This window comes from Anarrhichthys ocellatus, unplaced genomic scaffold (assembly GCF_004355925.1).
Source record: "Anarrhichthys ocellatus isolate YVR2014 unplaced genomic scaffold, GSC_Weel_1.0 scaffold63, whole genome shotgun sequence".
Classification (NCBI taxonomy): domain Eukaryota; kingdom Metazoa; phylum Chordata; class Actinopteri; order Perciformes; family Anarhichadidae; genus Anarrhichthys; species Anarrhichthys ocellatus.
Window position 1 is genome coordinate 100908 of NW_022280093.1, and position 12163 is coordinate 113070.

Here is a 12163-nt window from a genome sequence, read left to right on the forward strand (position 1 = left end):
CCAGTATACTTTAACCCAACTGGAAAGTAAATATCAATCAGCCACATTTAGCCACATTTAGCCAGATTTAGGACAAGGGGGTATAGCTCAGTGGTAGAGCATTTGACTGCAGATCAAGAGGTCCCCGGTTCAAATCCGGGTGCCCCCTCTTTTCTAGTTATAGCGACATAATAGTTTGTAAATAAGGATCTGATTAACTTTTCGACACGCTTTACAATATTGTTAATGCTTTATACAATATTTGTAATTTAACCCATACATGACATATGTTTGATAGAAACATTATTTCAAGTTTTGGAAAAATTGTGAAAAACTATGTAATAAGTAAAGTATTCCAAGTTCCACTTTGGCACAATATAAAATCTATTAAGACACAAGCCTTTTAAAGATGCAATTCTTCATTCAAAATAAAATGATTGCCAGAAAAGTAGAAACATACTGAAGTCACCAGTGAAATGTCCACCAGATCATTGTATTACAATTTTTTCCTGCATACTTTAACATTCAAAGCAAGAAAAATTGAACAGTCAATCATACATGATGGTCTCTACTAAATGTTCTAATGTTTTTGGAAAGTATGTCTCCTATTTCTTCAGATGCAGTTATTGTTTCACAGTAGATTTGATATGTTTGTCTGAAAACTGGATATGAGTAATTCAGTCTGCAAATATGTGGTTTGTAAATGTTTACATTTTCTGTCATCACAGGAACCCGCAGCGATGACCCACTCATCTACAGTACGTACGGCATTTAAAACCTCTTCCACTCCCCCCCCTATTTTGGAGCAAATCCGCCTAAAATGACATACCCAAATTAGAATGGCTGTAGCTTCTGAACCACTCTGACTATATGCATCAATGATGTCTTGCCAGAAAGAAAACTCCCTCAAGTTTCTTGTCAGAAAACCTGTAGGTCATACAGAAACAGAGCAGTGGACCTTTGAAGTCAGTACAAATTGAAGATTTTTGTCCTCCGAAAATAAAAAAGTATCTTTCAGTATAAATAACTGTCTGTGGCTGTATCTGTACAGGTAAAGGACAGTATATGGCTGTAACTACACTACCAATGAACACCTGCCTCAAATTTGAAGAAGATTGGACAAAGTATGACCATGGGGAGATCCAGGCGGAGCTCTAAAAAGAACATTTGGAGACCCAAATGGACACATGGTAACCAAATGCTATTCTGACACACTAAAGGTGTTTTTTCCTTTACATTTTGATATATTTCATCAATTGGAGCTAAAATACTCAAAAATTTACAATTTCCAACTTTTCAATTGATTTTTGATATTACCAATATGTATAACTGTGTAATAACCACTAATAACAATGCAAAATATAACTTTGACTCCAAGTGGAGCAGATTTATTGAGAACCATGAACATCAAACATCAAACATTTGGCAACAAAAAATATGCTACAAGCATCTCTACATATGTTTTTTTCATGACTTCTGTTGGTCATGCCACTGGATGAAACAGTTCCTTTTTGGAAGAAGGCAGAGGGGGGCGGTGCACTTCCTGCAAATCACAGGTGTCTTGTTCTTGCAAAGAACACATTGCCTTCGACCCTTTGTTGCATGTTCAGTGGGAAAGATGGGCCCACATGTTGCTGGTTGTGAAGGCTGAGAAGGCTTCTGCTTGGTCATTTCTCTGATAAGGAGCTCCCTAAACCTTTTGTGTGTCACGGGGGTCTCTCCTTTGTGAACTGTAAGTTCCTTGTAAATTATGTAGCTGTTCACCACAGCAATGTCCACCATGTGGTAGAACACTTTTTTGTACCACTTCATTGTTTTATGGAGAACACTGTAGTAGCCTATCAGTGCATCTGAAAGGTCCACTCCTCCCATGTAGGTATTATAGTCCTTCAGAGCATCTGGAATGGAGACATCAATTCTGCGGACAACTCCAGCATCATCCTTCAGGCTCCTAGTGGCACTGAGACCACTGAAAGCTTGGTGGAAGTTCGATGCCACAGTCACCAGTTTGGTGTCCATCCACTGGACAAACAGCAACTTCTCCACTCGTAGCCATCTGATGTCTCCCCGCTTGGCCCTCTTCCCCAGTTTGTTGTCTTTCGTGGCAGGGAAACCCCTACGGTTCTCTTGCATAGTCCCACAAGCCATTATTTTTTTTTGGTCCAAATCAGTCAGAAGCTTGGGACTGGTGTAGAAGTTGTCCATATATACCTGGTATCCTGTTCCCAACAGTGGAATTTCCAGAAGCCTCATCACAGCAGAGTAGCCCAGTCCATCTGTCAACGGTGTCGCTGTCTTCCCCTCATAAATGAAAAAATTCCACGTGTAGCCATGCATGTCGGCAAGCACAAACAGTTTTATTCCCCACTTTGTTGGTTTTAGTGGTAAATATTGTTTGAAACTTAGCCTTGCTTTTGTGGCTACCATCCTCTCATCTATGGCCAGCCTCTGGTCAGGATGATAGGATGATTTACAGGCTAACAAAATGTCATCGTAAAGTGGTTTGACTTTGAAAAGCCGGTCACACTGTGGAGTTCCCCATTTCTCTTCATTTTTTACATCCTCATCAGGGTCACTGAGGTGGAGACACCAGAAGATGACACAGAACCGATTTCGGCTCATGGCTGACACTGGAAAGCGGAAATTGTACGGCGGTACTTTCTTCCAATAGTCAGCTTTTGTAGGGCACCTCACCAGTCCACAGAAAATGATGATGGCCAAAAACGTGAAAAACTCGTCATTTGTTACGGGTCTCCATCTGAATTTTTTTCCTGCCGCCTTCAGTTTCTGTGCCATCTTATTCGTGTTTGTAACGATAATATGTACCGCAGTGACGTTGAAAAAAAGCTTGAACAGTTGGAAGGGTGACCACTTTACTTCTCGGCTGACAGTTGGGCCACTTGGATGACGAGGGCGAAAGTTGTGTGGGCGAGGCTGCGTGTCAGGGTTATCTGTCTCAAGCCATTTTAAAGTCTCCTCCACTTCCTCTTCACCTCTCCTTTGTGTAGTGGGGGTCTGTGCAGGCTGTGCTGATGTTGAGCTGGATGGGGTCGTTGACACACTTCTCCGACCTGTGCTCAGTGCGGGTGTGGTCAATGGCTTTCCTCTTTGTCTTGAATGTGTGAGCTTCGAGGGGGGTGCTGGAGGTGCAGGTCTTCTCTTTGTCCTGGATGGTAGTGGGGGAGGGACTGACGACGATGGCCCCGGTTGTTGACTGAGCCCAGGGGGTTCATCTGTGTCCTCCTCATCCAGACTGTTAGAAAAGTTTTAGAATGAGTTGGTATCACTACTGTAATAATAATTCTATTCACCAATTTGTAGCTCCATGCAAATATAAAAACTCCATGGGACAATGCAGTAGAATAACAGTAACAGTACAATAATAGCATGCAAAATACTTCTAGTCACAGATGAAACACATACCGTGACTTTCTTTTTTCTCTTGGTTGGATGGCAGCAGGAGAGGCCTGTGGAGGCTGCCAGTCCTCATCATCATCTTCCTCATCGACACTGAGAAAAAGAATAAACAAGATTATAATTACTTTATACAACGTCCAATAACAATACTTGTTTCAGCTAGACTGCTAGAAGACAAGTAATAACTACTGAAATGTGGTCAAATGAACAAAACATCCTGAACTCAAATACATACAATGGATAAATAGCACGTGGAAAAAGTATGTCTCTCCACCAGAAGCGACTATGTAGCACACGACACACAGCAGAATAGCATAACGATATATAAAACATGTGAAACATGAAATAAATATAGGGTAAACCAGCCGTGATATGAATAATCTTACTTGTCTATGACCGGATCAATCTGACGCACGAACAAATCCTCCTTGTCTGTGGCATAATCCAGGTCACTGTCAGAGGAATCCTGAAAACTCTTTTCGAGTGCTTCTTTGACGAAATACTTAGTTTTCCTTGTATTTTTAGCCATTGCAAATTGCAAAAACGAAGTATCTATGGTCGAAGACGTGGTCTGTGTGAGTAGCAAACTTGCTGTGCGTTAAAGCGCATGGCGGAGCATGCAGTTGGCTCGGTTACGCGTGACTGTATACGCCCCCAGGAAAGGTCAATTTGCATATGCAATACATCGTTAGAAAGCCTGAAGTCTCCTCTAGACGAAGGGCTTGACAAGCCTAAACGTATCGCTGGCTGTTACTAATGAAATGCAGTCAAACAAAAACAGAGCAAATCCACGTTTTCAGGGCACGGTAAAGGTAGCTCGGTCTCCTGGCTTCAATACATTACTGTCAGTGAACACACGACGCTTTGCCAGATGCTAACATAGTGCAGTATTGAAAACTGGCGTCATTATGATCGCCAAGGTCATTTTTAGACACGTTAGGTCCATAACTTTTGAACACAGGGAGAAATCGCCCCCCATCTTCCTGCAGCCATGTGCTCTCAATCGCCTCCAAAACACAACAGCAGGTTTAAGTCAAAATCAAATAGATTTATTATCCAAGAAGCATAAAAACAGATACAAACAGTTACAAACCGAATCACACTACTAATAACAAAACAAACATATAAATTCCATGAAATTGAGGCCCCGCGAGGAGGTCTGAATCTCTCCTGGATTCAAATCTCCTTTTCCCCCCAAAGTCTCTGAAAAGTCTCACATTACATACCGATCAGCTCAATGATTGGCTGAAGTCCAACAAGCCCCTCATGGGCCGGCCTTGATCCATTGTTTTGATCTTCACACCTCACCCAGCCGCTTTCACACAACCCCACCCCCCCCCTCCAGCACATTCCTCAAACCCCCCTCTTTCACTCAATGCATGAAATAACAACACTCCTTGATTCAAAACCTTTACAAGTAAATACACTGTATCACATAATATCCATAATTAGGAGCTTCAAAACTTAAATTCCTCACACACAGACACACCATATTGAATCATCAGAAAAAAAAACGCACGTGAAAAGTGAAAATTATGACCATGTTGTTTGACGGCTTATGAAAGAGAAATAATAGGTTTCTATTATAAGTACTTGCATTTTCGGAAGCCCCTAGTTCCATGGTAACATCCGCTAGTACAGGGGTCTTCAACGTTTTTCAGGCCAAGGACCCCCAAACTCATAGAGAGATGGAGCAGGGACCCCCGACTATATATATTGGATACAATTGTGTTTTATATTAAACTGGGCCTCGTGTCATGTATAAACATACCTCTTTATTGTGCATTCAATACTAAGCTATTCAAATAATACACGGGTTCATATATTCATGTTTTTATTTTAAACATGTGCAAGTGAGTAGGGTGGCCATGCCACTGCCATTTATAAACATACCTCGTCAACTGATACCAATGCCAATATCAACATTGCCTGTCAATTGCATGATAATCATGCACACAAGCTATTCAAATTGACGTTTTTATTTTAAACATAAATGTGGAAATGAAAAATGAGTGATGGCCTATTAGTGCCCCTGCCATGCATAAACATACCTGTTATCTTGCATACAATACTGAACTATTAAAATAATGGACAGATTCATGTTTGGAAAAAAAAAAAAAAAAAAAAAATTAAAATTGTCTAATCAACCAAACATTTCGCAGACCCCCTGCAGTACCTCCACGGACCCCCTAGGGGTCGCAGATCCCCTGCTGAAGACCTCTGCGCTAGTACATTCAATAGTAAAGTCGGGTCTGTACTGTATCGTTCACCGTCGTAATGCTGCAAGACCCGACTTGGAACGGTTATCTCGACTTTGGACAGTGTGTGTTTGGGCTCCTCTTGTGAAAAATCCATAAGAAATAAAAGAAAATGGATTTTTTCTTTGCAAAGATGACGATTTTGTGAATGCTGGGATACCAAACACGGCCATGTTTATTGACGTAGTTTGCATGAGCAAGCCGTAAGAACGGAAGGGGAGGGGATTGAGGATGCCGGCGTCCTCGAGGAGTTAAAGAGGTGTTAAGGACACAAGCCTTTTTGAAGATTCATTTTACACACATGATTGTATGAAAAGTCCAGGACACACGTTGATGCCTTTACTCAAATTTATCTTTTTATCTAAAAACATTCAAATGACACCCATGGGTCTTGCGATAAATACATTATGTGGGCGCCAGATGTCTCCAGTTGTAATCAGTTTGATCTCGTTAGATGTCACAGAGATTCAATAATAGATTTGTTTATTCTGTGTCAGGAGTTCATCTCACATACAGTCACTCTAATGACACGAAACAAAAATAATTATTTGAATAAAGTCTACTTAACTAATGCAATAACACACATCACCATAAGATAATCCCATTGATCATACTTTATTATTTCAAAAATGATTTGGAATAAATTTAAACAGCAGATTGCATTACAGCAAATACTTTAAAGCCACGAGTAGCAATTGTTGTGCTGCCATCACTACAGATGTTCACCTTTGCTTGGCTTAGAGGAGTGACTGCAGGCCAGACACATCCACTCCTGCAAGTACCTGCACAGGCAAAAGAGCAAACTATGTTACTAAATGATAAAGATACAACATTTTCTTGACCCCAGTTTGAATTAAAACCGGTCTATTCAACAGAAAGTCACAAAGGTTCGCTGTCTACTAGCTGACAGTGAGGAGTGGATCTTACTCCTCAAAGTTGATAGCGTTGGTCCAGGCCATCAGCTCATCCAGCTCCCGGTCCAGTATCTCATCATGTCCCCTCTCTTCAATGGCGTCCATCACTTCCTGGGCGGAATTGACCACTGGGTGAGTCTGCAGACGGCCCTGGTTGTACCTGTATGTAACAAAGAGAGGACAGACACACTTATACGCAAGACTGCACGCGACCCTGCCTCAGATGTGTATTTCCACATTTTGTAAAAGAACAAAGAGCATAAAAGGAGATTAAAATGTATGGAAGTTGTAAAGATGAACAGAAACAGACTACTTATTGCACTGGCAGACTTGTCATGTATTAACAAGAACAACAAAAAAATCAGTTAGAAATAATATTAATCCTTGAGTCACTCACTCAAACCAAAGACCCATAGGACAACATTGCTATCCCTACAGGATACAAACCTGTAAGGTCCCTTTGCAACATTTTTGACTATTTTCAAGGTATTTCTAGAATCCGAAAAAAAAAACTGCCCATCAATATAAAATAACTATTCCGTTTGGTGAATGATAAAAATGTTTTGTGAATCCATTTTCTGATCTAAACAAAGATAGAACCCAGAAATTGCACATGCCCTTAATTCATTTGTGCAGTAACTTGTACAGTTGTTTTTGTCTATCTATGTCATTTCTGGCAAAATGGATTAAAGCATCACAACCTTCAATATACCATCAAATTAGCAGTGTTTTGTAAATCGACCTAGGGTTTTCAAAGGGGAACAGGAATTTATCTTTCAGAAAAACTGATGCTTGTATACGTGACTGGAATTTCTTAATAAAACACAAGAGACACAAACTGAGGCTAGCATTTACTGTTATCCTGTATTCACCACTTGAGGCCCCAGCGGCAGTTGCACAGCAAAAGACTTGCTTTAAGCGACAGACACATATATGAAACTCACATCTGCTTTAGCCATTCAATTTTCCTCTTCTTCCGCCACTTGCCTACATCTTGCTGCCGCTGCAACATGGAATAGTGAAAATCCATTTTCTCTTTAGCCTCAATCTCTTTGGGCTCACTCATGGGAACCGCCTATCAGAGAGATGGAGGGGAAGCACATACAACTGACTTTAAAACATCTGCTTTTAGTGGCGGTCAAGATAATTCATATCTGGCTTTGTTTTCTGTTAAATAAACAGTTTGTGAGAGCATTATGTTTCATAAAGCTGAATTTCCACCAAACTATGATGAAGAAAAAAACTGCCATAAAATGCCTGTTGTAGCTGGATATATATTCTTAAAGACTGCGTCAGACTCTTGCCACAAAGGGCAAAATTACACCTTGTATTGGTAGTGCATATTTCTTTCTGCACCAATACTTGTACAAATAACGGGCAGAAGAGAACATTTACTCTGACAGGTTTTTCACCTTGCTACAGAAGAGCCTCCAGCTGTTGTTCTCCATGCGCTGGTACCTTCCCGATCGGTCCTCCTGCATCAGAGGCCAGCTGTTGTTGGTCTGCCGGGGCACAGGCTTCTTAAGGCCTGGCTGGGTGTAGGCCTTTGGGCTGCTGGCACACAAGTCTGTGATGGGTCGATGGGTGAAGATCTTATAATAGATGTTGGGAGGAAAGGTAATCTGAAGGCAAAGGCAAAAGGAAGATGTTAGGAGGTATGTGTGCATTATCATAATCACAAAGCTGTTGAGTGATTTACCGCTATCTCCCTAATTAGTTCCTACCCCTCCGAGTCGAAATCTTATGCGCACACCAGCAGCACCGTCCAGCAACTCAGCCTGCCACAGGAAAATCAAATCTCACCATTTATTTTATTTGTTGTTTTCATTTAACAGAGAGCATTATTTCCGTTACCTCTCGAGGATTGACAGTCTTTAGGATTGCTTGGGGATCCTGCTGGCTGCAATGACCGATAAGCTCTTTGAAATACTTGAAGACCTCTCTGGTCTACAGTTTGGGAAGAAAAAAAGAGTTTGAATTAATGCCTGTTGGCTTTCATTCGTGCATGTGCGCCCACAGCAGCAGCACCCACCACATGTCTTCTCCAGGTCTTCTGAATTATTGTGGCTGCTGTCTGCCGCAGTGTCTCCTGCTGCGGCTCCTGGGGACCCTCTTCCTGTAAGCTGGAGGAATATTGAGAAATGAGAAGAGAGAAAAGGATGAGGAGGGGAGAAGGCAGACAGTGCAGCAACATGTAACTTTACTAAAACGTTGATGTTTCTTGTGAGGAGCCCGGTTTTTCTGACTGCCGTTGGTGAAATGTAACCACATTTACTCAAGTACTGTATTCAAGTACAATCTGGAGGTGTGTACTCGTACTTTACCGAAGTATTTTCATCTTCTGCTACTTCATACTTCAACTCCACTATATTAGGGAAATAATATACTGCTTACACTGCATTTATTACCAATTATAGTGGTTATTATAATTATATGGTTGTTTTCTCACAAATTAAAATCACAGAACATGGTCATTTTAATAAAATTAGATCTATTGTTACAGATTAATCTACCCAACAGGATATAATGTAGTTCAAATTAGCTCCACCTCATCCGCTACAACATTAAAATGCTAATAAAAACTCTTATAAGACCCAAGAAATGTATTGACAAGATATGATATATGCATTACTGTTTGTTGTGATATATAATACAATAATGCATTTAATGTTAAATGGGTTCATATGCCACAGAGGTCCTTCGGTAATGATCGTTTTTCAGGGAATAAAACTCCAAGTGGCAATAACTGGAGAAATAGTTTAGAGAATAATTCTGTGAATTAATCTAGCTAACGTTAGCGAACGCTAAGACGTTGTAAAAAACTATAAAACCAAAAAGGTTACACACTGTATTTAATAACCTGATTCAATATATAGCTAGATTTAACAGTGTACCCTGACTAAAATGTTGCATTCACAGTCAAATACAAAAGAAAACAATAGCATTACCTCATAATGCGTCTGTACTTGAAGGTATGTCTTCAACTCGCTAACACGAGTTGACTCATGAGGTATTTCATGAGGTTACCTAGCAACCGAGTGTGTATGTCTGTTACTGCAATAAATCATTACATTTAATGGTATATTCCCCCAAAAAAAGTGATTGTTGACAGTCAAGTTTATCAAATACATGTTCATTCCCTTGTGCAAAAGTATGTTACACACCTTGTGATATTTATACAAACAGAGTGTCTATGAGAATAGTCAAAGAGCAGCTACACCTGGCAAAGTTGAATATGCTACTTAATTTAGCAATAGTTAGCTTGTCGAATGGCTAATAAGTACAGTAGTACAACAAGTGAAACGGTACATGTAGGGAGAAAGTTGTGGTGGCTGAATGGGTCAAATTCAGGACCTGACTGGAAGAAGCTGAGAAGATGTTTACACTTTTTCTGCCTTATGAAAATACTTGTTTTTCAAGGCATCCTCTCTGTCTATTACCACCACAAATGTGTGGCCCTTATTTTTAATCCAATCATCTGACATCAGGTAGTAATGTAAACAATACTCACCAAACGCTTTAGGAACAAACCAGGGCCAAACAAAAAAACCCCGGAGTGATTATTTAATAAAGAACAATTGGTTTATCAGCGTCTGAGAGGAAAACAGACCTGATTTATATTCAGCGCAGGTCAAGGTAAATAAATGACATTTTTACCTGTTGGCCATTAGATGGAGCTCTTTAATAAGTAACGGTGTAGCTTATATGGCTTCCCACCACTCTCACATTACACATGACACAGGCTGTGACTTTATGAGTATGTAATAACTGAATGTAGAAATCTAAATCTGAGAGAGTGTTACAGAGAGTAAAGAAACACTCAAAAGCATACATGTTGACATGCACACACACACACACACACACACACAAACCATGATCACGGTTTTGCAGTCTTTAATTCTCATTTTTACCATCAGTATTATTTTTTATGACAGTGAACTTGAATTGACAATCATTTCAAAGGGCTTGTTGTTGGAAATAAAAGAACACATGAGGTCATTTCTCATGGCACCAGCCCCTCAAAGGTCAATCCATTTGCAGTGTTTCTTGGCTATATAAAGTCTGGCGCTTCATGTCGTCAATGGATTAAATGTTATTAAGGCTAGTCACTAACTTGTCTCCAACCAACCATGTGTGCCAAACTGAATCAGCCCAGTTATAGCTGAATCCAGTCACATATACAAAAACAAATCAGCCGTGACAGTTTCAGACCAAACACTTTAAATCAAAGGGAAGGTGAATCCACAGTCAGAAACTCTCTTCTGAGCTGCTGGATTTGCAAAGGTAGCAACATTTTCGTGGCTCACAGATAACTCGGGAGAAAGTATTGTTTGTTCTCCAAAACTAATTGTGCTCGAAATTCTGAACCAAAACAGTTGCTGATAAGAATTGCCAACTAGACAGATGATGTCCATTATGCAAATGTCCAGTGTTTCCTCACCAAACCCTGCGGACACGTAACAAAACTCAGTCCGTGTCTCTTCAAAGCAGAATTCCGCCTCTTCTTTCAGTCTGTTTATTTTCTCCAGGGGGAACGCTCTGTCATCTTGACTCCTAACAAGGGCAGACATTTGCATCAGTCTGGTTCTCAGACTTCCAGCACATAGCGGACAATATTTTCCTGAAATATTACTTTTTTTACACAAGGTTAACTACATTTGGATTTAGAAGTGAAGCACTTTGAATTGCCTCGTTGTTGAAATGTGCTATACAAATAAACTTGCCTTGCCTTCTGAATATTTTGTAGACCTTTGGCTTGACTGGCTGGGTTTGACTGAATTTGTGTTCTGAAGGCGTTAGGGGGGAAAGGAGCTTTTGTCAGACAGTACAATACATTTCTGAGTGTGTGAGACAAATCGGTTTTATAAAAGTGAAATGAGTGTGAAATTAGATTGGCTTTGCATATTCGGCTTGCTGTTGATACAGCTGACATTTCTGTCCTGTCCCGTGTGATGAGAAAACACAGCTCTACTAATTTGTTGATAGCTTTGTATTTTACATCTATTAGTTTGTACTTTGGCTGCCAAGAGCAACAGCCAGCCACATCACAAACAATGTTGTGATCTGCACACACTGACTCCAATACCAGTGTTTCAATCTTCTCCATTGAAGGTTTGTAGCAGAATGAAAATGATCTCTGTATGTGTGGAATAAGAAATAGAGATTCTGATTGATTTACAGATGTCCTTGTCTTGGGTACAATTATGCTGCCCTTGACCTGTCCCTGGCACATCTACTGATGAGAACAGGAAGACATTCATATTCATACCATTGCAATGCGTGTCATCATTTTCATATAAACTCTGAATGTCAACTAGGTGTTCCATATTTAGACAGCCCGCGTGTTGCTGAATGATTTTCTCTCCTACTCGCTCCTCATCAGCCACATACTAGCTGTGCCATTTCCTCCTTTGATTGCTGATTGCTAGGAAACAATCTGTAAAATTGCTTTTACCTCAGGGCCCAGGAGGGACGACAGCGATGTTAATGATCTCCCTCAAATGGAGACGTTCTGCCTTTCCAGACCCTCATCGATGTGAGACCAACCCGAACACCATCAATCACTTCATGGAGCTCTTCATGCCTTAAATTGCA

General features: G+C 40.5%; 1 protein-coding gene and 1 non-coding gene across 2 annotated transcripts; one reads left to right on the forward strand and one right to left on the reverse strand.

Moving 5' to 3' along the window:
• Positions 1 to 76: 76 nt before the first annotated feature.
• Positions 77 to 148, forward strand: trnac-gca (transfer RNA cysteine (anticodon GCA)). The gene has a single exon. It is a non-coding gene; the product is annotated as a tRNA-Cys (tRNA).
• A 2820-nt stretch (positions 149 to 2968) lies between these two features.
• Positions 2969 to 9521, reverse strand: cunh11orf65 (chromosome unknown C11orf65 homolog). Its single transcript, XM_031872351.1, has 11 exons — positions 9517 to 9521; positions 8601 to 8691; positions 8423 to 8515; positions 8293 to 8346; positions 7981 to 8190; positions 7513 to 7643; positions 6582 to 6728; positions 6381 to 6436; positions 3783 to 3828; positions 3403 to 3489; positions 2969 to 3167 (listed from the first exon to the last, which is right to left on the reverse strand). The coding sequence occupies exons 1-11, from the start codon at positions 9519 to 9521 to the stop codon at positions 2969 to 2971; spliced, it is 1119 nt and encodes a 372-aa protein (XP_031728211.1).
• Between the last annotated feature and the right edge of the window lie 2642 nt (positions 9522 to 12163).

Bases quoted from the DNA above. Each gene is read 5' to 3' on its own strand.
- cunh11orf65 (XM_031872351.1), bottom strand. The intron at 8,347-8,422 runs GTAACGGAAATA...TTCCTGTGGCAG, and splicing joins AGACTGTCAATCCTCGAGAG to GCTGAGTTGCTGGACGGTGC. The intron at 6,437-6,581 runs GTAAGATCCACT...TTGCCTGTGCAG, and splicing joins AACGCTATCAACTTTGAGGA to GTACTTGCAGGAGTGGATGT.